We start from the raw sequence: 27,558 nt of genomic DNA on the forward strand, positions 1-27,558 counted from the left end.
AAGTTTGATTTGAATGAACACTTGTTTGGCTTTTTCAGCTCAACATTCACAGTTTCATCTCTCTACATCATAAAGAGAATACACTTAATCTGTTAAAAAAAAAAAAATTATTTTGTAGATAGAACATTTTCATTTCCTGGGCTTTGCAGCCCTGAGGTAGAAAGGAGCTGCAGCATAAGCCATGCGAGACATTGCTTCAGTCAACCCACTGCAGTTTGCATTATTCACATAAATTCATTGAGCGGCATCATTTTTATGTGATCTTATCCTCATTTTGCCTCAAACAAAAACTGCATTTTTTACAAAAAGTAACGCCAAGGCATATTTTTAGCTGCTGAGAGTCACTGGAGTGCCACAGGTCATATTCACCAGCTGGTCTAACATGCTTTGTAGGGAAAGAGGCAGTTGGGTTGGCTGGTACACCAGAACAGTACAATCCCATTAGAAAACAGAGACATCTGAGTATTTGCCCCCTCTGCTTCCCCACCTACCCCCTCCTCAGCAATTCTTTCTTCTCCTTTCACAGGCTTTCAAGCTGTTTGTTTCTCATCTTCAGCCAAGGCTGGTTCCTGCCAAGCATGCCGCGGGTGTGGGAGGGCGTATTATTTACCAGCAGCTACAATACTTGTGGTGGGTTTTGTAGAATTAGCAGGCCTTGCCTTGCAAATATAAAAATCGGTGTCCCCAAGATGATCAGAAACAGGAAGGTAATAATACAATTGGCCATCAACAGTAAAAAGCTCATCAGCATTTGTACCACTCTTCTTGAAGTATTTTGGTACCTGAAAATTCAGTTTGGTGTCTAATGGTGTTTTGAAATGCACCAACATGCCTTTACTTCCCTGTGGGTGCCCTTCCATTTTTAGAGGTGTAATTGAACATAAGATTCATTTTCTTTCTCCTGTCCTGGGATGGAGGAGCACATGAGCACTGTAGTTTCACTTCAGTATTACTTTTCATTTAGTAACTGAAGTCCAGCGTGCTGTGCTTTATTGGAAGAAGAAGGCTGAAGACATGATTGAGGCAGTTATTCTTTCAAAAATGCCATTTTGTTCAAAGCAAACCCACAGAACAAAAATTACTGGTTTCAAAGATGACTTCCTCAGAATGGTTTCTCAGGTGTAGGATAGAATTTCTTGTTGAGAAAGGGAACTCCTGAATTGCTGCTGATACTTTAGTTTTCTTCTTGCTGAGTGTTCAGAATTGAATGAAAAATGGTATCTTTCAATGGCAAAGTAAGGGTTGTGAAAAATTTTTCAATCAGCTGTATCTGTTACTTTGTCATCAGTCGGTCACAGCTGTTTTCTACTGCTCTTTTTTTTATAGCCGACATTTATACAGCTGTTTGTTTGCCAAGACAACCAATGGAGAGGACAGGGAAGTACTAAATGAAACAATCCACAAGGAGAGGAGCTGAGGTTTTTGGTTTTTGTTTGTTTTCTAATATAGTGGTCCACTGATGTAACCAAATACCTAATGTGAATTAATATAATTCTAATAAGCACAGGTATTTAATAACAGGTGTCTTACAGCTTATTAACATCTTGAGCTTTGCTGTTCTTAGACTTCACAATCTAAGGTGATCTTGGATGTGTGTCCTGTAAGGGAAATTAATGATGATTTAGCTAAATTCATTCTTTCCCTGCTGTCAGAGCTGAGCTGCTATTCCTGGCACATGGTGTAGGGGTACTACAAAACACTACAAAAGGTGTCTGAGCCGCAGTGCAAAACATTCTTATACAAAGGGCTGAGTCTTTCTCCAAGTCAAGTAACAATGTGGGGTATGTTTTAATTTACCTCCAGTGTTTTGGTAAGGATTTCACTACTGCAGAAAGTAAGCTCTGTGTCACTCCAGCAGTGAGTGGTATAGGATGGCTTCTGGAAGGCTTTTACTATTAGAATGGTGCACTGTGATCCTTCAAGGTGAAACATGCCATATGGATGCATATAACTATTACCTGCCACAGGGCTGGGTGCTGTAGAAAATTTAAAAATAGATTAAGAGCTTTGTTCTGTCATTTGAGAGCAATGACTCCCTCTCTGGTGCCCCTTCCCCATCTTACTCCTCTCTGTTTTTCCTGTTGGATAAAATGAAAAGGAAAAAGAAAAACAACACAACAATTTATTTATTCACTTCTCGATTCTGCCTGAGACTGTTTTTTAAAGACCCTTCCTTTGTGAACTTAATCAGATGCTTGATAACAGAAAAAGCGTTGCTAACTAACCCAGGGTACAACGAAGCCCCTTCAGAGGAACACATGACCTCATCGACAGGATTACTCTATCACACGAATTCAGACTCCATCGCACACCCAAAATAAATGGTAGGCTCCGTTTGCAGCGAGGTGCTTTATTCGCCTGCCTTCAGCGGGGCATAAGCTTTGCCAACGTCTTCCTCAGTCACTGGGATTAAAAGTGTATGGAAATTCAGCACAAGAGGCAGATTTTCCTGGTCACAAATAACCTGCTGTGCACTCAAAAGCTGCTGGCTGGACCAAGCCTTTGGGCCGTTGCCCTCCTGGAACCAGGGAGCTCTGGCACAGGTTTGCAGTCGCAGAGCAAGTCTGGTTTTCACTCACAGCTCCCATTGTCTGTCTTGGTTTTGTTGGGTGCTCAGAGCTTCGACAGCCAAGGGCTGGCTCTGGGAATGTTTCTGGCGTCGGATGCAGCGCTCCCAAGACTAACCCTTTGCCAGAAGGCGGCACGCATCCCTCCCTAATGTATAAGAAGCAGCACTATTGTATTGTCTCAGTGCTCTCAGGGTTTCTAGCACTACCATCTGACAGCATCAGTATTCTTAGAATATCCTTTTTACAGCCACTCTCAGGAAGTACGTGGATATTTTCTAGCCAGGTGCTTTGAAATGTCAGAGCAAAGACATAGCTTGTATTTCCCTGTGAATGCAGAGCAAGACGTGGAGAGCGATGCAGCCTCCCACCCAGGCACACTTGTGCTGGATATAAGGTATAGTAGCAGAGACCATACGGTCTCCAAGAAAAGGCAGGAAAGGCCTCTGACATTGATGAAGTAAAATTAACTGACACGAAAACATCCTGCCAAGTCACGAGCTGGAGGTATGTTTGGTACAAGTCACGTTATCCATAGTCAGGAGCCCAGGAGCGTGCTGTAAGGCAAGACATACTCAACGTAGATTGAGATGTGCCATTTATTTGTTTCTAATTATGCACAATTAACAATACAGCACATGAGAAATTAAACACCAAATTATGGGCACAGACTGAATATTTCTGCATTGCACATCTAAGTCAGCAATTATCTTCATTCAGTTTGAACTTGGATAAATTTACCAATTCCAGCGGTACCAAAAATGAGTTATTACAAGCTATTGATTCCTGTGTTTAGTATGGGTCTCTTCCCGAATCTAGTTGGCTATATATAACTATTACATAATGCCACGTTGGAGGCTCCTTATGTAAACATTGGATATAAAACAACTGTGTTTAAAAAGTCATAAGGCTCTAACACAAGCCAAGAGAAGCTGGGATATTATAGGATTCAGCAGATGTCGTTCCCTTAGGGTCTGATCCTGAAAATGTGAGTTCTGCATAATGCTTGTGATACCTGTTGGTGGGACAACAGATGTTGCAAACCTTTGATCTGGAGGTTTCCCAGCTGATATTTGTTATCATTTCGATTAAGACACTATGCTCAAGACAATATGATTGTGTCATGTTGCGATACAAGCCATGCCTTTACATTTCTTTAAGGAATAGCAGGTTTTTTTTTTCAGTGTCGCAGGATGGACTTATGTCTTTGAAGTTATCTGCAGGAGATGACACTCAGGGTAGTGCAGGTTCAGCTGCATCTTTTTCTGCCCTGCAGTGCTGGCTGTGAAAGCAAAGGCTGGGGTATTCCTGCAACTGCCCACCCCTTCGCCTGCCTGGAGAAGGAGCATCCCCAGGTTACTTCTAATATTTGGCTAGTGACTATGCCTAGGAGCTGTTCCTCCTTGCACACAAGTTTGATTTACCCCAAACAAGGCCCCAGAAAGATCAAACCAGGTTGTTGTTAGTCTGACATCCTGCCACAAAGTGGTTTGAACCCTACTCCGGGTGCTGTAAGCATGCCTCAACCCACCCCGGGTGGGTGGCTGTCCTCATCCTGCCGAAGCCATCTTCCAGCAGTGGGCTGTGAGCCGCCAGGGGATGGGTGCTGGGGGTGTTCTGCAGGAGGTGAGATCTGTAGCAGTCCCTGGGGGCTCATGCCACACAGATCTGCCCAGGCAAAGCTGCTGCAACGGTAAGCACCACTCTTGGGCTCCTGTTCCTTGTGGGAGGTGGAGGGGAATTATTCTTCTCAGTCTTGTTCTGGGGATGTGTAGAACGCACTTGAAATGTAAATCCCCTTCAGTAACACAGAGCATTGCTATGAGGCTAATCTTCTTTTAATAATGTTAAACACAGGTTTGTTATTTAATTTCCTCCAATGGTGGCTGGCCTCTGGAATGGCTCCAAAGGAAGCATTGAGTTTATTCTATAAATAATTACGTAGGCATGGCCTTAACAAGAGTATCTTATATCCAGCAGCCCTAAACAACATGGTAGTTGTTTCAGAGCAGCTCTGCTCCAGCCAGAATGTATAATATCCAAAGGCATCTCATTTGCCCTTTTCACCACTAATCCTATCTACTGTCTATCTGTGGTCCGTTTAGGAGGTGACTATGATCAAACCTTCTGTTAAGAACTGTAGCCACTTGGCTACTATTCCTTAGCACATTTGGCTTGCTCTAATATAGGTGGATACTCTATCTAAATGCAGTAAGAGAACTTCTGGTACAAAGATCATAGAATTTAGGCAGAAAAACTGAGAGGAGGGAAAGTCTGCTACAGAGCAGAATCTCTCGAGGAAATTGGAAGTATCAAAGGAATTAAGTCATTTAGTTTCAGTTATTTATACCTTGTTTAGGATGCAAATCTTCTACATACTTATTAGAAATCAGAATGTTAATTGACTTGGCTAAACTCATTCCAGAAATTAGGAACAACCTCAGATCTCACAAGTCCCAACACAGTGCCATTTCCATACACCTGGCTCTCCTCTGAGTTCCTGCTCTTTTGCTCTCAATGATATAGCAGCAGCGTATTCAGACTGAATTTCTTTGCTTTTCTCATCATCAGCCAGGTAATTTGTAAGAAACATAAATCAAAAAAGTCTTTAGGACTGTGAAACTGGAAGGCACCTCTTGGTCGTTGAGTTCAATATCCTGTTATTGCAGGCACCTCATCATATAATGTGTTTTTCACTTCTGTTTAATTATTGCATGTTTTCAGCAGTCCTTTTCTCCCAGCTGCATCTCTGCCAGCTGACTTCATTTTTCATTTAATTCATGAGATTTGCTCACTAACACTTAACTGATCAAAGATGTTACTGATACTGGAAGAAGACCACCTCTGATCTCCGAACTTCTGCTCTGCTTTGAAAAAGAGCCAAGCTCATTGTTTAGTTTAGAAATGTCTGTTTTCTCTCTGAGACCCTGAACAAGGATAGACCTAGGGAGATTTTCCATGGCTAAGAATACAAAACTCTTGAAACAAAGTAGTTTATAATGGAATAATCATGCTAATTTAGCTCAAAATAGTCACTGTACGACAGAAGGTTTAGTCTCTCAAGGGGCTGCTTTTATGCTTATCATTCAGAATTTACCATAGCTCTTTCACATTTTTATGGATGTTGGCTTCAGTGGGTTATTTTTCCTCCCTCTTTGTGGCACTGTCATGCTGATGCCTTTGAAATATGAGCCTTTGCTAAATTCTAAATTGTACACAAAGCAATTAATTAAAATTCCTTCTCAAAGAGCCTTGGCAAAGTCCTGTCTATATGCTGCTTTTCAGCCAAGGTAGAATGGGCGGAGGCTAAAAGGAATCCAAATGGTTTTATTTAAAGATGACGTACAGTAGGATCTGTGAACCAGAAACTACACAGCTTCCCAAAAGTAGAAATGTTACCTAAGAGCTGAATTCAAAGATGAAAAATTAACTGGAGTGAGGAGTTCAGGCTTAGCTGAGTGGTGTTTAATGTAGGACCTCAGGGGCTGGATGGGGCAAAAAGTGTGTGTGAATCTTTTTTATTGCTGCTCTTTGAACCAGTCTGAGGTACAAGTCTGACTGTAATTCAAATGATCACCAGGACCTACTGCAGGGCTCATTTATGGTAGTCTAAAATCTGTTTTATTTATAGTAGTAAGTACAGTGGCATGATGAGGCTCGCAGAACATACAATGCATGCATTCTGCACATGACAACTCTAATCTAGGAAAGCTCAGAAATCAATCATGAATTAATCGTGAAAATCAGTTCCCATCTCTGTGTACAAAGTGCTGGTATGTGTGAGTGTTCTCAGCCCCGGGAACAGGGGTTCCTTGCAAACATCCAGTGCCAGCACTGGATGAAACACAGATGGCTTCAGGATGTATCCAGAGCTCTGAGCTGTGGGAGCTTAACCACATCAAAGACAAAATGCCAGTTTGTTCTTAAATAATAAGAATTGAAGTCGTAAAGGCAGAATAAGGAAAAAGAAAGTGTGGTACTAGGATCTGGTGCTGTGAGGTGCTTGTGCTTGAACTGCTGTGATGAGACTCAGTAAAACTGGATCCTGCTTTCAGCTTTGTGAGACCTCCCCTGGGTGAAACACATAGTCCTAATGCAGAGGCTTCTAGGAGCTCAGGTGTCTTAGTACAGGCCTCTTTGTGTCTCAGTTTCCCATATTTAAAATGGGGGAATGAGGCTTTGTCTCTCCACTCTAACTGCTAAAACTTTTGGAAAAAAGGTTTCCTGTCCCCTGTAAAACACATATGGATGCCAAGGGCCCCTTGTTCTGGACTTATGGACATTGCTGAATCATTTCTGTATCAGAAAGTGAATTTTATTACCCATACCACCCTGTGTCTTTAGATTATGTGCTTCTCTAGTTAAGCATATTTTAAAACTTCCATTCCAGTTGTTTCCTTTCTGCCTCTGTCTCCATACAGTTGTTCCACAGAGTGCTTTCTTCCTCTTGGCGCTGTTGGGCATCCACTGGCAGAAAGATCTTTTTGGCTAATTCTTTCTCTCCTTTTGACTTTCAGGAATAGGTTCGGTCTGCAGATCTGGAGCTGGGCAGGAGAAAGGCATTGAAATCCATGCCTTTGCATGTTGTCATTTATAAACAGGGGGGATGGGTCTGGATCGATTGTTTGCTTGTGGGTTTACCAGGTTTGGGATTTCTTTTCAATTAAAAAACAAACAAGGAAAACAAAAAACATCTCCCTACAGAAATGTAGGGATGTTATAGGAATCCCTAGCACACATGCAGGACTGATTTTCTTCATGAACTGCCCAGAGATAGAAGTGAAGTTGTTTGGACATGAATTAGAGGTAAGTCCTCACTGTGCAACTGGGAACCTGGATGGATTACAGCCTATCGTGCTGCATTTTATCTGATAGAACTTTTGAGAATAAGGGAGTTGGCTTCTTTCTTTCTTCCCTGTTACTTATGAAAACAGGTTTTCCTCTGCTTCTACAGTTGACTTAAGACTTTGAAGAAAATTTCTGAATTATGAATATTTCCCCTTGGAGTTTCACCTCTTAAAGTCTTGTTTGAATCTGTGGTGCCCAATTGTTGTTGAAACAACTGCAAATTCTCTTTTGCACGTACTTTGTCTGTAAGCCTCGGAGAAAACAGTGGATTTTCTGAGTTATATTTTCAGTTTTCTGAGTCAGATTTGGCTGCCTTAAAAATCTTCTCCTTAGAATGATTACAATGTAAATAAAGGAGAAAAGCACAGCAACAATTTGGCTTTGGTTGTGTCTGCTGGAAAGATTCATCACTGATACTTCAGGACTATTACCAATTTCAGCTCTAAACTGTGACATAGTATAGTTTGACCTACACTGAAACTCCCTGCTGATTCCTTTGCCCTGTTGCAGTTGGGAATGGAAAGAAAATGATTTTCTGTAGTTACAAATTTATGGAAACAGCAATGAAAGATGATGAAATCAGAACTGTTCATGTTTTGGCCTGCTGTGTCAAAACTTGCAGTCTCCCTCAGTCTCTTTCTTTGTGAACATTTCAATTTACTTCAGACTTAATCCATCTGTTTGAGAAGATGCCTGGAGCCTCAAGAGTCACATGCTCTTGGCAAAGTTATATTGTTAGCACTTTTTCTTCAAAAGGTTGCATCTTTTGAAAATCTTCCTTGTAAAAATGCACGCTGGAAAACAGCTTCAATTTATTAATCCTCTGTAACAGTGCTGCTTTTATTCCTCGTAGAAAATGCACATATTCTCTGTGTCTGCAATGAGCGAGTACCCCAGGTCCGGTCAAATTCCCAGCATGACTCTTTTGTCTGTATGGCAATAGATAAGGAGAAGAGCACCGTGATATCATGAGGCCAGTGCCTACACACAGGCACTGCTGGATACCCCAGTCTTGAGGGAACAGATGGCTAGATCACACGTTGCTGGAAATTATTGAAATATACAATTTCTTCTGTTAACAAATCACAGAAAGCTATTTTGACATAAGCAATTACCAAGCCCTAAAATGCACCATTCTGTTTTCTGCAGAGGGCTGTGGCTCTCCTCCAAATGAGTCTTCCCCTCTGTCAGAATCCTTCCCATTGATACTTCCATCCATGTTTAACAAGGTGTGCTTGAATACAATATATGCTGACGTTATTTGATCCCCTCCCGCTGTGATGCTGGAAGTATCTGTTTGGAGAGGATTTGTAATCTTTTTTCTCTCTCTTTTTTCTCCTGCCTTCTTTAAGTCTAATTTCCAAGTCGTGACATGTAGAGGGTGCCTGAGCAAATTTAATCAGCCTTCTGTCTCCTTTAAGAAGGACAGCTGAGATATTTTTTTAACACCTCCATTTCTTCATTGCTGCAATCTGTTTTGATTAGACTAACACAGGGTTCTCATTTGCATATTTATCGCTCCATGTGCCCACAAATAATCTCACAGCTCTGCCACTCCTGAATTTGCAAGAGAGACCAAAGTGGTACACTAGAACTGTAAACTATGCAAACATTAATTTAATTTCTCACACCTGCTGGTTTCCAGCAAATACATCTGCGGGAAGGAAAATATTCATGTTACCTTTGCTGAGTGTTTCCTGGGAGTCAGGATTTCCTCAGCTTTTTTCAAGATGGATTGAAAATTTCCTATTAAGAAACAAATTTCTAATTAAATTGAAATGTGCTGAAAAAGTTACGATGTCAATGAGGGGAGAGGAGACATCTGAAAGAAAAACAACCTTAATATTTTCTCATCTTTGACAATCAGACTATGTTGCGTTTTGAGATCCTCAGGTGAAAGGGCTTGTAGTGGAAATTAAAATTGTTTCTTTTCTTTGTATTATTGACAGTCCATCTCACTTCCACCACATATTATTAGGGGCATTACCAGGTAGTGATCATGTTTTTAAGGGGTGTTTTTCTAGGAATGGTCTTTTTGTTTTGTTTTGTTTTGTTTTTTCCTCTTTGGATAACATCTAATATTTCTAATTGCTATTCATATGGGATGTTTTCTTTTCCTGAAACTTTTTGGGTCAGCTAGTACTGCAGATGCCATGATTAGCTTCTTAATTTTTAGCCACAACTCTTTAAATGACGTGACTGCAAAATTCAGCCCTGCAGGAAGTCACACCTCATCCAGGAAAATAAGGACGGATGTAAGAGGCTACAGTACCTTTTGTTTTTATTTATTTTGTGGTTGCAACTAAGGGAACAGCCATAGGCTCTTCGGCATGGGATGCTCTACAAGGAGAGAACTAAAATATAAGCCTTGCCCCAGTGGGGGTGATGGCCATAGAAAGATGTCAGTAAGTGGGTGGGACAAGAGGAGCTGTTAGAATGTAGTGTTCTTCATGACAAGCAGAAGATTTTGCAGACCAACCACATAATCATTGCCAAGATTTTTGAAGCAGTTGTGTTGTAGTCAGGATGGTAGGAAGACATTAGGGGGCACAGTTCATAAAGAACGAGTAGGATTTCTTACTAGACAAATTGCTTGTAAAATAGGACACATTTTGGGGCAGACAAGTCACTCAGCATGTCTGACAGACATGCCACAAACATCACCCAACTCCTTTTATATGCATTGCAGCATGTCCAAGCTCATGATGAGAAAAGTCACCTTCTTTCACAGACTCTTGCTACCAGACTTTTAGATATCTGTAAATAATCCAGCAGCTGGTGTTTGCAAAGGAAAGGTTGTCTCCAAGAGGTAGTATGTCTGCAACTTTTAAATACCATCCACGTGGACCATTCTGAAAGGAAGAAGATGGGAAAATAAATGAAGGAACAACTGAGCCTGGCAATTACTGTCTTCCATTTTTCTCTAGAAGTGCCTTCCTGAGTGGTCCGTCATGGTCTGAGCTGTTATGTAGATATGTTTGAAGGATATTGGATGGGACGACATCATCTTTGTTCTTCCAGCCAAAAATAAGGCTAATGTACAAATAATTGTATGAAGGTGTCTTGTTCCATAGATCTCAGATCTAGCAGTGGAGCTCAGCTTATCATGCTGGGTCCTTGGCAGATCAGAGGAGAAACACCTGATCCAAATTAGCTCAGACATCACATTCACTTTCAAAACACAGAGGTCACAGATCAGACACTGTGGAATGCTTCTTCCAGACCACCCTTCATAAACTTCAGAAGGGTGTCAGCCAAGATACATTATGTCTTGAGTATTGTCTGTAGGCTGAGAGGTTTGGCTGACTCTAATGTGATGAGTATCCAGTAAAAGTAATAGTATTTATGTGGCTTTCATCTGTAGCAAAGGTAACAGTGAATAGCTTTTGTCAGAAGCAGGGCTTTTATTTTCCAGGCATATACAAAAATCACAGTTTGTATCACCATAAAATGGTATGGAAGCTCACAGCTGTTAGCAGAAAGACTATCATCAGCTTTCTAGGTCTGGACAAGGCCAATATTCTTGTAGGCTGGGAATTACAGAAGCCATAAATAAACTGATGCTCAGAGTGAAATTCAGTGAGAATTAGGTTCATAGCTACCTCCAGTTTGTTCTGTTTCCCACTGGTGATGCATCTTTCAAGCAGTGTGTCCCTTAAATAACTACCTGAGGACTAGGCATCAATTTCAGCTCTATAACCTTGTCTCAGGGCAAAAAGTATGTAGCACATGGAATCCCACTGCATGGAAAGCAGTTTGCAAACATGTGGGGGTGCTTGAAAGTTAAATCCCACTTCAGATATTGTTCTGAATGTGTTTCATGAACTGCGGCCCTATTTAGGGATTGGCCTGAGTCACAAATGAGGCCTGGACCATGTCTGTCTCTGTCACTCGTTATTAGGTACCTAATCTAATCTAATTGTGATCTCCTCTGGTGCAGACAGGGGTTGCAGACATATCTGAACAAACAGGGTAAGTGTTAGAAATGGCTTCAAGCTGAATGCTTTTCCACAAGACAAAAGCCTCCACTGCTGCATGTTTACTTCTGATTTATTCCCCAATAAAAAGGAGTGAAGTTCACTCTTTGTGAGCTCAACATTGTCTACACAAAGTTACTTCAGTAAAGTGGGTGATGTATGATTGTTATTTTTCACAAAAGCAGCTGGAATAGTATGGGAAAAATGATCCCATATACTTTGCGGGAAGCAGAAGAGTGGAAGAAGCTTACAATTAGTGAAAGCCCAGTCACTGACCTAACTATTTTAATGAGCAGAAAGAAAAACAAATGTTAAGATGACATTTAAGAGGTACACTTGTTTAGTCTGTCCATTAGCTGCTTTTGGTTCTCACTGTGCATGCTAAACGGCTGATTCCGCATGGAAGTCAACAGATGTCTTTCAGCTCCCCTGACTCATATAATTTGAAAGGAGTGGGTTCAGACTGAGGAGGAAGAGGAAATATTGAAGCTATTTGAAAAGAGTGAGTTTCAGGAAGAGCTAGTAAATCCCAGCCAGGTGCTTGCAACCCTATGCAAGGTATTGTGTGAAATAGTTGCTGGTGAAAGATAAAACACTGGGAAAAGCTGCGTAATGAAAAGGCTTATTGGTCGCCAAAAGGACTTTTTACACCTCTGTTCATGAAAATCTTTCTGTTTCTTTGGAAGAACTGAGATGATCAAAGGATTTCTTTTCCTTCTCTTCCATCCCCTCCAGCCCCAGTTTGGTGTATGTGTGTGCATTTTCTTTTATCCCGGTTTTCCCTTTTCCTGCCCACCTGCTTGCTCTCCTGTACTTTGAAGTTTGCTATTGTACTCAATGGTTCAACAGATTTCCTATATTTCTGTTGATATTTCTTACACAGTGTCCCCCTTGTTGGAGCCTCATCTGGGATAATCTGTTGCATCTCATTACTTTTATGCTAAAATACTGCTAGTATGATGATACGAGCACTGACACCAGAACCCTTAACCTGCAGTGTTCTTTGGAGAGCTCTGTTTATATTCATGCTGTACACGGATCGTCAGTATAGTAAAACCTGTTATTGGGCTACAAGCTCCAGAGTTCAGATTCCCTAGAAATTGGAACAAATTAAAGCATATGGAAAAGGGCTGTAATGGACTTATTAGTGTTGATAGGCCTTTTGATAGTGTCTCAAGTTTTTTACATGGTCCAGCCTCCAGTAGCCTTCAAGCAGTGGGCTAGTGGGTGAAGGAAACACAGACTTCTAACATTAGTTGAATCGTAGCAGAACATAGATTTATTGTACATACCCCTGTCTGCCCTGTTATTTAAGAGCAAGTTCAGCAATTTTGGTCAAGTGAAATCGTACATTGAGCAGCACCACAGCCACGTTCTTTAAGGGACACCAGCACACACTCAGTGCCACTGGCCTTTTGTTGGGTAATATAGCTGCAGTTCATCTCTTACACTGCTTCTTCTTGTTTTAGGGAACAAACGTGACAGGAAAGGAAAGGAAACCCAACTTGGTTTGAACTGGCTCTTCAATTTCTCCTCCAGACTAAAAAGGCCAAATAAATATAAGACTCCATCAGCTTTGAAAAGGAACTGAACGCCACAATGGGACTCCCCACCCAGGTTTTGGCCTGTGCGATCTTAGCTTTGCTGTACCAGCATGTCAGTGGTGGACTCATCAAGCGAATTATCCGGCAGAAGCGGGAGACTGGGCTAAACGTGACCTTACCAGAGGATAGCCAGCCCCTGGTTTTTAACCACGTCTACAACATTAAGTTGCCTGTTGGCTCCCTTTGCTCTGTGGACCTGGATACAGCAAGTGGTGATGCAGACCTGAAGGCAGAAATTGAGCCTGTCAAGAATTACGAGGAGCACACGGTGAAAGATGAGAACCAGATTGTCTTCACGCACCGTATCAACATCCCCCGCCGGGCTTGTGGCTGTGCAGCTGCCCCAGATATTAAGGATCTGCTGAGCAGACTAGAGGAGCTGGAGGGGCTGGTATCCTCCCTACGGGAGCAGTGTGCCAGCGGGGCTGGATGCTGTCCTAATTCCCAGACAGCAGAAGGTAAGGCAGACTGGGGAGCCACTCTCAGGGAAACTCTCACGCTGGCAGCAGATCTTGTTTAGAGTAGATACTCGAATCTGTTTCAAGAATGAGCAAAAGTCAACCTGTTAAATTTGAAATGTAATCAAAAGTGGGAATGCATTTGCTAGCTTGGTTCATTCACAGTTTTGCAGTTTTGTGGATCTGGGGGTCAGGAGTCTGTCTGGGCTGCCTTGTAGTGGTGGCATTGAGCATGTATGGCACTTGGACAAGGTAAAAGTCAGTGTCGAGTTGAGATTAAAACTCACACAGTCCAAGCTTTTGGCTCCATGTTTTGTGCCCTTGAGCAAGCTGCCAATGCAACTGTTTTCATGTCCAAGTTTTCCTTAACAGAGACCAATAAAAATACAGCAGGATTTAAGCAATAGATGAGTACTAGTGAGCACAAATGATCTGAGAGGTAAAAAGAAAGTATCCTTCCTGCTGTTTTTTAAACTGAGGTAAGAGGCTGGTCATAAGATAGAGAAAACATAGGTCTTCTCAGCTGTAATCTGTCCCTCTGAGCTCAGATCTGGTCTCACTGTGGATGACACAGTGTGCGGCCTGGCTTTCTATGTTCTGGAGTGAATCAGTGAATACGGGTGTGTGCCATAATGAAGCAGCCAGGAAAGCTGCTCAGTCAATGGAAGAGAGATTTTGAGAAGAGCAGAGGAATCTAAGATGCTCGTTTAGCAATTAGTTGGCAGCAGCTTTTCCCTGGCAGGAGTGTGAATTAAAGCATTCCTGGTAAACTAAATCTTACGGGAGAATGGGAGCGTGTCTTTCAAAACCTTTGGTGATTCTGTAAATCAGACCTGTAGGGAACAGGGAAAATCAGACCCTTTTAGGTTGTGTGTTGCACTGGCCTGACACATCCCAGAGGTAAGGGGGTAACGGGTTTCCTGACTCGTTGGTACAGGTCGCCTGGACACGACACCCTATTGCAGCGGACATGGCAACTACAGCACTGAGATCTGCGGCTGCATCTGCGAGCCCGGCTGGAAAGGCCCCAACTGCTCTGAACCAGCCTGCCCGCACCACTGCTTCAACCGGGGCATGTGTTTACAGGGCAAATGCATCTGCGACGAGGGCTTCACTGGTGAGGACTGCAGCCAGGCCTCCTGCCCTTCCGACTGTAACGACCAAGGCAAGTGCGTGGACGGGGTTTGTGTGTGCTTTGAGGGGTACACAGGCACAGACTGCAGCGAGGAGCTCTGCCCCCATGGGTGCAGCGTGCACGGGAGGTGCGTGGGCGGGCGGTGCGTGTGCCACGAGGGCTTCACTGGCGAGGACTGCAGCGAGCCCCTCTGCCCCAACAACTGCCACAACCGCGGGCGCTGTGTGGACAACGAGTGTGTCTGCGATGAGGGCTACACTGGCGAGGACTGCAGCGAGCTCATCTGCCCCAACGACTGCTTCGACCGCGGGCGCTGCGTCAACGGGACCTGCTTCTGTGAGGAGGGCTACACCGGAGAGGACTGTGGGGATCTGACCTGCCCCAACAACTGCAATGGCAATGGGCGCTGTGAGAACGGGCTGTGTGTCTGCCACGAGGGCTTCGTTGGGGATGACTGCAGTGAGAAGAGGTGCCCGAAGGACTGCCACAACCGTGGGCGCTGCATGGACGGGCGATGCGTGTGCCATGAGGGGTACCTGGGCGAGGACTGCGGGGAGCTGCGGTGCCCCAACGACTGTCACAACCGCGGACGCTGCGTCAATGGGCAGTGCGTGTGCGACGAGGGATTCATCGGGGAGGACTGCGGGGAGCTGCGGTGCCCCAATGACTGCAACAACCGCGGGCGCTGCATCAACGGGCAGTGTGAGTGCCACGAGGAATTCATGGGGGAGGACTGTGGTGAGCTGCGGTGCCCCAACGACTGCAACAACCACGGGCGCTGCGTCAACGGGCAGTGTGTGTGTGACGAGGGGTACACGGGAGAGGACTGTGGTGAGCTGCGGTGCCCCAACGACTGCCACAACCGTGGGCGCTGCGTGGAGGGACACTGTGTGTGTGACAATGGCTTCACGGGAGAGGACTGCGGTGAGCTGTCCTGCCCCAATGACTGCCACCAGCGTGGGCGCTGTGTCAACGGGCGCTGTGTGTGCCATGAGGGCTTCACTGGGGAAGACTGCCGTGAACGGTCCTGCGCCAATGACTGCAACAACGTGGGCCGCTGCATCGATGGACAGTGTGTCTGCGAGGATGGTTACATGGGAATCGACTGCTCTGATGGTAGGTTGCAATGACCCTTTCAATCTGCTTCCCCTGGGTAATCCTCTGTGTCCATCCATTAGCCTCAGAGGGTCCATGAATGTCTTCCATGTAGCTGGGCCCTGTTTCTGCTCTTCTTCGTCATAGTCCAAACAGTTGAATCAGTAGAGTTACAGCACTGAGAGAAAGAACTTCACCTCCTTTACTTTTTCAGGGCTATATAGCGTAGAGGTTTCTGGTGAATTGTGGTGTTCAGCAAGCTAAAAGGCTGATAATGGTGATACAGTCAATTTATTGTCTCCAAGTTTGCTCCCGACACAATGCCATCAGAGCTGTAGCTATCACTGGATGGGTGTTTGTCACTTTTGGTTTCTCGTGATGCTTCTTGATGATAAAAAGATGCACCTAAAAGAAACTGTTCTAGCTGTGGAGAAAGAGGGAGGTGAATCCAGAAACTTCTTACTTAGATACTCAGCAGGATTAATCAAGAGAATATGGACAGAATTTTGCCTAAAAAATAATGCTGTCAGGAATGAGGTGGTGTGGGTAAGAACTTCAGGGAATAAAGAGCTTAGGTATCAAGTACTTCTTGCAGACAGTTTCTAGTTCCCAGTCCCACACAGGACCAGTACAATGGGGACTTGCATTTGCAATGCTATCACTATTGTAGGAGCTGAAACCAAAACGTATAGCACTGACACTGTATGCTGTCAGACCCTAAGGGCTCAGACCCCAAGGACCTTACTTTGAAGGTGGATCTTTGAGCTGGATCCCTGGTGGAGGCAAGCCATGTGCAGAAAATAAGATTGTCCTATCTGAGTATGAGACACCCATCATGATGGAATTGCCAGATGTCACAAATACTGCTATGTAAGCTTTCAGGATTATTGCAGGGGCCTTGGTTCTCTCTCAAGTGACCAGATTGATTTTTCTAACTAAAATAAAATATATGTGTGTGTGTGTATATATTATATATATATACATGGAACATATATACTGTTAGATTTGACAAAGCTTACAGTAAAATAATGGAATCAACTGGAGTGGAAACTTAGCTATAAAACCAGGTTAGTTTCCCATTACCACTGACTCTATGGAAATTGATAGAAAATGTTGGCAGCTAGATAATGACAGGTGTTACGCTATAAAGGAGGCAGTTTTCTTTAGGAGATCCCAAGGGAGGAATTTTAGAACTAAGATCTTTGTAGAGTAATCAACGAGTACTTTTGGGTTGGGAACATTGTAAAAGACAATGAATACCCTTTGAAAGAAATTCCCATTTTTCATCTCTTCCTCCTGGAAGGTTCCCAAGCCACATTCTTGTTCTTGCGTGTGCAAATGGGGAGTAATCCATTGAAAGTATTTACAAAAATAATCATGTTTTATTTTACTGTGGAAAATCTGTGTAATTCTGTATATCCAAACCCCAGCACTTCCAACTATAAAATCATGTGTTGCTGGCAGTTGAGTTAATCGTCTGAATCCCTAAGGACCCAGCTATAGTAGTCTTGTGTAGTAGCCAGGAGAGGAGGATCTGGAACACAGTCAACCATAGGTTATATGCAAGTATGAAAGTAGAAATTGGCCCATGACTTTTGGAAACATCTGTAGTCTTCATCAACTGAACATTCCTTTCTACAAGTGGCTAATTTGTGTGGCATGGCTTCCCCATTCCCTATTTGTTAGATGATTCTTATAAACTGCTTCTGGGAAAATGTGAAACTGGGTAGGTCATTATTTTCTGAGCCTTGAAAACTTTTGTTTTGCTTTTCCCCTCCCTAGTGTCTCCTCCAACAGAGCTGACTGTAACAAATGTAACAGATAAAACTGTAAATCTGGAATGGAAGCATGAGAATCTCGTCAATGAGTACCTTGTCACCTATGTCCCTACCAGCAGTGGTGGCTTAGATCTGCAGTTCACTGTACCAGGAAACCAGACATCTGCCACCATTCATGAACTGGAGCCGGGTGTGGAATATTTTATCCGTGTCTTTGCAATCCTTAAAAACAAGAAGAGTATTCCAGTCAGTGCCAGAGTAGCAACATGTGAGTTTAATATTCTCTTTATTCACTCATTTGTCTGTTCTGTAGCATGCATTTATTTTTGTTAAGGTTTTCTTCCTTTTGTATTTTCTATTTCCTGCTCACCTTCTGTTCTGGACAAGGAGAGCCTCCATCACTTTCATATTCTATTCTTTTTCAAAACCAATGTCTGCGTTAAAAGTAAAGTTTGTTAGCTCTTCTGCTCTCTGCAGTGGTCTCATGATAATGAATATCGTAGGGTCTTTGTAAATTAAAACCCTCAGTTTCTTCATAATAAGGTACATTTATAAACTCTGGTAATGCTCCCTGAAAAGATATATAAATATAGCAAGTATAATAAGAGCAATGTGAAATCACTTGGATTCAAAGTGTTTTGACTGAAATGGAGATTATATTTGTTTTGCATCTTCAGTGTGTTTTACCACAACTGACTTTCTATCTGCCTATCTGTTGATTTGTTGACCGTTTTCCTTTTTGTGTTGTGCACATCACAATCATATCTAAACATGCCAGTCTCAAAAGACGCTCTTTGACTTCCGTCATTGTTCTCATTTTGAGAGACTTGGGGCAGGATTTATCTCACCTAACTTCAAATGTCCACACTAGGTTCTTTCAACAGGGCAAAAACAGGCATTTCTAGGGCACAGTTTATTTTATTCTAAGGTGACATCTAGAACAGGTCAGAGGAATGTCTGTCCAAAAGCAGAATAGCTAGCTGTGAAGCAAGTTTAAACATCTCAGATACAGCTCTCTACATGGCAGATAGTTAAAGCTGTGGAAAAATATCCCACCCCAGTGCCCTCGTTTATTACTTGTTGCACATGTAATTATCTCCTTTTTTTTTTTTTTTTTTTTCTGTCACAGATCTGCCTGCTCCAGAAGGTCTGAAATTCAAATCTGTTAGAGAAACATCTGTCCAGGTAGAGTGGGATCCTCTGAGCATTTCATTTGATGGCTGGGAGCTGGTCTTCCGTAATATGGTAAGTCACAGAATCACAGAATCATCTAGGGAAGCAACATTCCTTGTACAGAAGCCTTGGATCTTGTCCAAGTGAAAGATCCTGAATTTTTTGTATTTATAATAAATGTTTGTTTCATGTGTTACAGAAAAAGGATGATAATGGAGATATAACCAGCAGCTTGAAAAGGCCAGAGACATCATATATGCAGCCAGGCTTGGCACCAGGGCAACAGTATAATGTATCCCTTCATATAGTGAAAAACAATACCAGGGGACCAGGACTATCCAAAGTGATAACCACAAGTAAGCATAACCTGTATTGGTATAGTGCAACCAACAAAACAGTTGCTTTTTGACGTAGTCTTGGTAGTGTTAAAAAAAATTTTTTGAAAGCTAAGCTTTATACAGGGTATAAAGGTATATTCATAGGGAAAAGGAGAAAAAAAAGGGGGAAGCATTGGAGCTGTTAAAGAAGAAGACATGAAGATAAATTAATTCATTTCCAAATTACCTTTTTGAAAAGGAAAGCAAATTTAATTTTATTTAGAAGATAGCTAGCAGTATGCACTTTTTTTTTTTTTTAAAGGTGCATCAATACAATCTAGAACTTCTTTCTTCCTGGTGGTATTGGCATAAAGAAATTACATAGGAGAGAGCTTCCATTGTGCAGAACTCTTCGGGTTTCTGATTGCCTTTGTTTTGGCAACTTCAGAAGTTAATGAATTTTGATGAATTTGTTTCTTATGAATTGGCTCCATCTGGCACTTTCTTCTACAGCTGTAGAAAGTAAAGGATGAAAAAAAATGAAGATGAGCTTCAGTTTGTAGGAGCCATTCATTTTAATTTTGTTCTGAAGCAATTAAAAACCTAAGTGCTATAATTTTCTGGTAAAATTTATTTTTAAAAAAATATATAACATTTTCTTCTCCTTATAACAGAGCTTGATGCCCCTAGCCAAATTGAGGCAAAAGATGTCACAGACACCACAGCTCTGATCACATGGTCCAAACCCTTGGCTGAAATTGAAGGCATAGAGCTCACCTATGGCCCCAAGGATGTTCCAGGGGACAGGACTACCATTGACCTCTCCGAGGATGAAAACCAATATTCTATTGGAAACCTGAGACCCCACACAGAATATGAAGTGATGCTTATCTCTCGGCGAGGGGACATGGAAAGTGACCCCATGAAAGAAGTCTTTGTCACAGGTAGGAAGCTTGGGTACCAATCCAAATTTCTGGGAGTTTAATGTAATCACCATCAATCTTCCTGTGCTGTTTGCATTATCTTGCTTGAGTTAACAGTTACTAGATCAACACAGAAACAGTGGTATTGTGGAGGTACATGAAAATGGAGGCTTTTCTGTGTCTTGTATAATTTACTGGCTCATCAAAATATTTAGGCCCCTCCGGTCTCTAAATGTGTTTTGAAAATGGGAATTATATTATTAAGTCACTTAGAAGCTTTTGCTTATCATACTCTAAATCTTTACTCCATAAAACAAATTCCTCCAGATTACTTCTCTGTTTGCTGAGCTAAATATCTTCCATGGTTCTTATTCCATCAAAGACCTTATTTCTGTTTGTCTAAACCCACAGTAGATTAGCAGACAACATTGCTCTTTTTCCTTCTTCAGGTCTGCAAATGTTTTCTCTCATGTATTTTTTTTTTTAAGTTTATGTTGCTCCTTTGTTATCCTGGGAATGCTTTCTGAAAATGTGTGTCCTTTAACATATTGTCAAGGTTTGGATATATTAAGGGACCTAAGTATATGGTACATGGAGAATTACCTCCCATTTCATCCCAAAATGCAGCAGTTCATTCAGAGCATGATTTGAGTCTACCATAGGTATAAACAGGGAAAGCCTATTGCATTTCTACAAAATGTTCACCTTGCATTTTGGGACTTAAAGTTCCCTTCAGCCATGTGTGCAAGATATTAACTGAACAGACATTCTAGAGTTGGTCTTTTTTTTTTTTCTTAGCAGCTTTTTTTCATTTGGAAAGCTAAGGTATTTGTAAAGGAAAATACTATTTTCATCCAAATATGTTTTCCCACAACTATGTATTTTCTAATAAAAATTAATTACTGAGGTTGAAATGGCTTTCTTTTGTTTGTTTCAGGAGATAAAAGGTGAATTTCTTCCACTGATTTTTTTCCCAAAGCTAGTGAACTCTACGCTTCATGCTAAAAGACATCTAATTAATGTAGTTGAGAATATAGTGGCATCATATAAGAGGAAATCTGTCAGCTTCGTGGATCATGTTCAGTTTCTAAAAATGGCTGTCATAAGAGAGCGTTGTCATAAGAGCATTACTCCTTTCATTTATTTATGTGTTTATTTATTTATGTATTTATTACAGACTTGGATGCTCCAAGAAACCTGAAGCGAGTTTCACAGACAGACAATAGCATTACTTTGGAGTGGAAGAACAGCCATGCAAATATTGATAATTACCGAATTAAGTTTGCTCCCATTTCTGGAGGAGACCATGCTGAGATCACAGTGCCAAAGGGCAACCAAGCAACAACCAGAGCTACACTCACAGGTAAGGGAATTGGGAGATTGTTATTAATGTCATTCTGCAGTCGTCACCCTGCAGCACAAGACCAAAAAACCCTTTTGGTCACTATACATAAGAGCTACAAGCAGAGGTTACACATTTTGAGTAGAAACAGTTAAATTAAAGTCCATGTGATATGTATTTATGTACTTCAGATGGATAACTACCAACAGCAGATGTGTAGCCATTTTGCTTCCATGTGCATCTCTGAATCCCACTAGTCACTCGCCTGGGTTCTAGGTTGCTACACGTCTTTGCAGAGATGGCTTGACATCTTTAAGTTCAAGAGGCTTTTGTATGTGCTAGGAATGGTATTTACTGACGCCAGCCTGCAGCTTTTCTGGGTGCATGCAAGTTGCCACACTGGCCTACAATGGTAGATTTCTCCATTTAATGTGGATGTTTTTCTTGGGGCAGCAGTACCTACACTGCAATCTCTTGAAAGTAGAAGTCATCTCTGACTATGCATTTGCACAAAGTCCAGCATGTAATCTCAGCCAGCCATAGTCCATATCCTCTGGCAAGTCTGTGGAAAAGGATTTATTCACTTCAGGTCAGCTGGAGGGCAGCTGAAACCTCAATTCTTTGCATACGCAGGAAAGCATATATCTAATCTTGCATACATTCAGACTCTTTTATTTAAACAGATGCCAATAGGTAACTTCCATGGACAGGGACTCATGCTTCTATTCCTCATCTCTTAGGTTTGAGGCCTGGAACTGAATATGGCATTGGAGTGACAGCAGTGAGACAGGACAGGGAAAGTGCTCCTGCTACCATTAATGCTGGCACTGGTGAGTACCTTGATCCTCTCTCGTACTCTGGAGGAAGCAGCAGATAGCTGGAGCCACTCTGGTGCTTCTTTCCTTTTTAAGTAATGCTGTAAGAAATATTTTAGAAAATTCTTGATTTCATTTTGGTACAAATGGGACATTTCCCTGCAAATAAAAGAAAAAGTATTTTCCCAGAGATCTTGATCTTTGACTCTGGCTTTCTTTTCCTGTACCAGGATCTCTTAACACTCTGGGTTATTCACCGTAGTAATAATTGATTGCTCTAATTGTTCTCTAGCTGTGAGGGTTTCTGGCAGGAATGGTGGTTATGGCTCAAATGTTATCTGGACAAAGAGTATAGCCTCAGGGGTTTCAGTAGTCCTGACTATCCTTCAAATACAGGACTTTTCTTACAACACCCCCTTTTTTTTCTCCCTGGGTGAATGCTGTAAGGGATTAAATTCTTTCTCTAAATTCTTTCTCTCCTTCATGCAGTGATTGCTGAAGTGAATTTAAGTGGTGGAAATTTAGATTTAGTGTGGCTTGTCTGTAAAACAGAACTTCATCTTCCTCCACCTCAAGCAGCGGGGCTTCAAAAGCTCAGATGGCAGATCCAACTCTGAGCTGTCACTAGGCACCCAGTACAGTTGCTGCTGTGTCGACAGATGGCTGAAAAACTGTCCCAGGGCAGTTGTGAGACAGCTTAACTTTGCTTTTTTAACCTGTAGATCTTGATAACCCCAAGGACTTGGAAGTCAGTGACCGCACTGAAACCACCCTGTCACTTCGCTGGAGAAGACCAGTGGCCAAGTTTGATCGTTACCGCCTCACTTACGTCAGTCCTTCTGGAAAGAAGAATGAAGTGGAGATCCCTGTGGATAGCACCTCTTTTATCCTTCGAGGGTTAGAGGCAGGAACAGAATACACCATCAGTCTGGTGGCAGAGAAGGGCAGACACAAAAGCAAACCCACAACTGTCAAGGGATCGACTGGTGAGTAACAGCTTTTGATGAGTGCCGTGTGCCAGGTCATTGACTAGCCCAAGTAAAACTTCACCTGATTTTGTAAGCCATGTCTGGGGAATTGCATGAAAACATCCACTGCCTGCAGAGCAGACTTAGTTCTGTCTAGCATGACAGGTTCATTGAGGGATAGCTGTGTATTTGCCTTACTACTGTGTTTAGCTCCATATTCTCAATGATTTCTTGCTTTCCTTTCGAGAAGGCTCACAAAGAACACAGCTATTTGTCCTGGAGAAAATACAGACCTTGTCCTTTGTTTTAAATGAGGCTGTGCTTTTGTACATTATGTCTTATAATTTGTTTTGTTTTCTACAGCCAAAAACCAAGAGGAAGAGCAACCAGAATGTGTTTAACATTGCTTTTCTTGCCTAATGAATTCCCTTCACAGCATGCCTCCACCCATCATGCTTCAGCAGGGTCAACAGGGCTCTGTTGTTGCCCTTTTTCACTTTTCTCATCCAAAAGCAGAAACATGCCATTGTCACAAATCTGGTCACAGTCACTGTTTTCATTGGATACCATGACTGTTTTACTTGTCTACAAAGAAGGGGTCCATTTCTGCCATCTCCATTTGCACAAACAACTCTATTTAACTAGAATCAGTGCACCACTTCTTGAATAAGGTTTTATTCTTTTTGAAACTTTTTGACCCCAAGTTGGTTGCATACAGATCCTATCTCAGTATAGAATATAAGTGAGTCCTGAATCTTTAAGTGCCTTCAGCCTAAATCTTGTGAGGCATAGCCTCAATTGCTATAAGGCAGCAGAGGCAGTGAAATCAGAATCAGTTGGGCTAGAATTATTCTCCTTAGCAGATAGGCTTTTAGCTTTTTCCCCACAAAAGACCACCTATGAGGTAACCATGTGCCAGAAGTTGTGGATTTTACAAACTAATAGCTGTATACAACTGACCTGAAAAAAAAAAAAGAAAAAAAAAGAAACAACAACAACAAAAACCAACAGTGTCATATTCACTAGCAGTGTTCATGCCAGCAGCACCTATGAATTTATAGAGTCAGTAATCCAGTACAGGAGAGAGTTATAAGGTATGGTGTAAACTACAGAAAACCTTCAGTCCTGAATTACGTATTTGATGCATAAGTCTGGCTTGTGTCCCTTGTAGGGAAAAATTAGGAAGCCTTGAAGCACATCCATGCAAAAGGAAGGTGAAGGTTTATGTGGCTTGAGTGAGCAGGCTTCAATTTTTCCAAAGTTATCTGTTTTCCCATCAGTCTGAAGACTGAACAGTCTCAAAAGAAGTAAGTGTAGAAGGTGAAAAGGCAGAAACAACATGCTGTGGAATTTCACAGTTTGGTCTTTCCAGCACCAGCTTCCAAAGTCCCAGAAGATGGCTTCTTTTTTATTTGGATTATTATTTTTCTTGTAACAAGTTTGTCTGACCAGCGTATTTGTTTTAAGTCTTTACTCAGAGCAGTCAGTAAACAAAGAGTTCTCTGCAGTGGGCTCATTAGAAGCAACAGCAGTAGTTGACATAACCTGTCTCTGTGACCTTCCTCCTGTATAGGAATGGGCAAATCCAAACACATGAGCATGGGGAGGCAGAAGTGCTCTATAAGCCTGGGGGTTATAAGACAAGAGATCACTTCTTCAGTTTACTTTTTCCTCCACCCTCTAGCCAGGCCTCCTCTTCCATGTTCCCAGTACTTGGGGGGTCCTCTAGTCCTCAGGCTAAGCAAAACAAACTTGTTATTTTGCCCTCTCTTGCAGAGCTCTGGGGGACCTCAAGTCCATTGCACTGCTGAGGAGAGTGCTTTGGAGAAACCATGCAGAGAGAGCAATGATTGATGTGGAAAGTGCCAGTAGCACAGCTGAGGCTGGACTAGCTCTTCTTGGTGGGTGGAGGAGACAGTCCTGCTGTTCAGAGGGACATGTGCTGTCCTCACTGGGCATGGGAGTCAGGGACTGTGGGAGGCTTGAGAACATTTTCTTTCAGTTCCCTTTGCTTTTCCAGATTTCCAGTTTTTTATCTTATAGTCTCCCCAGCCTCTTGATGGTTTGGTTAGGCTTCTCTGCCTGCAGGTATCCAGAAGCTGCAGTGCTTTTGTTTCCCACAGATTATTTTTGTTTCTTTGCACAGTGAATCATCTGTCACTGAGAGTAAGGTTTATTTCAGCCCCAGAACTGAAGATGTTCTGTTGGTGCTTTCTCTCCTCCCTCACATTCTCCTGGTTATCTTTCCATGTATATCAGTTTGGCACACACAGGTGGTCAAAACCTTGAGAGCTCACAAGCCTCTAGCAAAGCACATGTCATGAAATCTTTCATACCCTAGGATGGAAGCCTTATGTTGCTTCTGTTTCTTCATATGGATGAAGTACAGCTCAATACAAAGCTTTTTTATACTGATGTCCATGATTCTGCATTCAAGGGATGCTAAAAATTATAAAGTGACCAGTTAGCTAAATGTTATTTTATTCTACTGAAAAGGAAAGACTGAATATTTATTTCACATTGTCATTTGCTTGTTTGTTTCTTTGTAGCTTCACGTAGTCTAACCCTAATGCAGGCAATGACTCCTGACCCAGAGGAGCTTTCTGGCTCTGGGAGCTTTGTTGCTCCAGAGATCTCAGGGATGGAGCAGGATGCACTGAGGGACCTTGTGGTCTCAGGGGTTACAGACCACAGCCTTAGTGTCTCGTGGTATGCGAACACAGGAGCCTACACTAGTTTTGTGGTGGAGTACAAGGAAGTATCATTGGCAGCCGGGTCCCCTGCAGAAATCTTCCTTCCCAGAGATTCCCTAGGTGCTGTGATTGAAGGCCTCCAAGCTAACACGACCTATAAAATCAAGGTGTATGGATTGGCTGGAGAACAGCGCTCCCCTCCTCTGGAAGCTGTGGCTACAACAGGTACCTCCTTTCTGTTATTAACTAAGGTACCACAAAGCAGGGTCTCTCTTGTTAAAGGTCCTTCCCAGCATTGCGCTCAGGTTTTGGTTTAGAACAACTTCAGAAGTCAAAGAAAGGGAACCATTTTACTAGTTGGAGGGACCTTCCTGGCAGCATGTCTGGAGAATGTTATGCGAGATTGACAACTAATCTGCAGAGCGAGCACGTAACCCAGCTCTGAGAAAGCTGAGCAGTCAGACTGCAGCTTTGTTCCTTCTTGTTCTGGTTCTGGAGCCCTGCCTGCATAGCACAATGTAGGTCCTGGAGGAGGAGGGATGGTAATACATCAGGCATGAGAAGGCTGTAGAAATAAATGGGTGAACATAAGAGAAACCAAGTGCCAACCTCACATTCCTCTGCTGAAGGACCCAGATTGTGCAGCAACTGCTGATGAATCATGGATAAGATACTGTCTTGCCTCTGGAAATGTGTTGCACATAGGAGCATGGCTTGTAGAAGCAAGTTTTCCATTCTGTTGAATGTTTTTAAGAAAATTTATGCTGTTTACCAAAGACCCTTGTCTGTATTGTGTGTCAGTTGCTCTTCCTCTCCTGTCTTCTGCTAGTCTCACATTGCACCACTCTTCTTTATACAAACTCAAAGGAAATTTAGGAGGAGTGATTAGGTGAGCCAGTTCGATGGGAAACTGCAGTGCTGACTGCTGGGAAAATAGATTTACCAGTAAAGGTTGTCCATTTCTTCAGCTGATTCCTCTGCTGAGAGCACCTGGAATCTCAGACTTCAATATGAGGATTTTAGCTGTAGTTTCTGTATTATTTCTGGCCTGTGATATTATTGCAGTACTTATTCTGTGGAACACAAGGGTGCAAAGGCACTGTAAGACCACTTAATCAGCTGGTTGAGAGAGGAGAAAGCCATTTAGCCAAAGGGTTCTTAAAAGAATGCAAATATCTTGGTAGGCCATGGTTCTGCAACCCTCTTTCAGGGAACTGCAGTCATATCCGACAGTGAGGTTGATCTGACGAGAAATTCTACAGTGAAACTGGCTGATAGCCCTTCTTGGAAAATAATGTAAAATCCAAGAGACGGAAGCAAGAAATAATACAGAATACACTTTGCTCCATCCTGAGTAACCGGGGAAATGTCCTGGCAGGATATTAACATTCTTCTTAGTAAAAACTCCAGTGAAGCATTACAGTGGAATTCCTCAAAAGGCCAGCAGCAGCAGTGTGGACATATTTAGGCCATATTCAGCCTGAAGTTTTACTAAGAGAATGATACTAAGAAATATTCCAGTCTGAGAAAGAGAGTGTTTATTGTCCATCCAGTTCCCTTCCTCTTTACTTTCAGCTCTTTGGCATTTGTTATTTATTCATCTCATCACCATGCATCAGCCTGTCTGGCTGTCATCCACCCACCTAGAGCTCCTAGAGCTCTGTTTTCTTCCCATCTATTCCCCTGCTTGCTTAGTCAAGTGTTTGATCTCCATTGGTCTTGATATCCTACAGTTTGTTTTCCGAATTTTCTGTTATCCATTCTGTAGCTAATATTCTGTATGCTAAACATAGAATGCTGATACTGTCTATGGTATATGAGTGGTTTCTATGTGTTCATATCACTTGCATTTTTCTATCCATTGC

At 42.4% G+C, this 27,558-nt stretch overlaps 1 protein-coding gene across 3 annotated transcripts in view; it reads left to right on the forward strand.

Moving 5' to 3' along the window:
- The window catches only part of TNC (tenascin C), a 73,981-nt gene that overhangs the window by 12,548 nt on the left and 33,875 nt on the right, over positions 1-27,558 (forward strand). For all 3 annotated transcript variants that reach the window (XM_035564593.1, XM_035564591.2, XM_035564592.2), the window contains exons 2-10: positions 12,862-13,454; positions 14,392-15,705; positions 17,467-17,730; positions 18,592-18,707; positions 18,835-18,991; positions 19,627-19,896; positions 21,053-21,238; positions 21,958-22,047; positions 22,755-23,018. In XM_035564593.1, coding sequence (XP_035420486.1) covers positions 12,992-13,454; positions 14,392-15,705; positions 17,467-17,730; positions 18,592-18,707; positions 18,835-18,991; positions 19,627-19,896; positions 21,053-21,238; positions 21,958-22,047; positions 22,755-23,018 — 3,124 coding nt within the window. In that variant the 5' untranslated portion in view covers positions 12,862-12,991. The remainder of the gene's footprint in view (positions 1-12,861; positions 13,455-14,391; positions 15,706-17,466; positions 17,731-18,591; positions 18,708-18,834; positions 18,992-19,626; positions 19,897-21,052; positions 21,239-21,957; positions 22,048-22,754; positions 23,019-27,558) is intronic.

Source organism: Cygnus atratus, chromosome 19 (genome assembly GCF_013377495.2).
Source record: "Cygnus atratus isolate AKBS03 ecotype Queensland, Australia chromosome 19, CAtr_DNAZoo_HiC_assembly, whole genome shotgun sequence".
Taxonomy (NCBI): domain Eukaryota; kingdom Metazoa; phylum Chordata; class Aves; order Anseriformes; family Anatidae; genus Cygnus; species Cygnus atratus.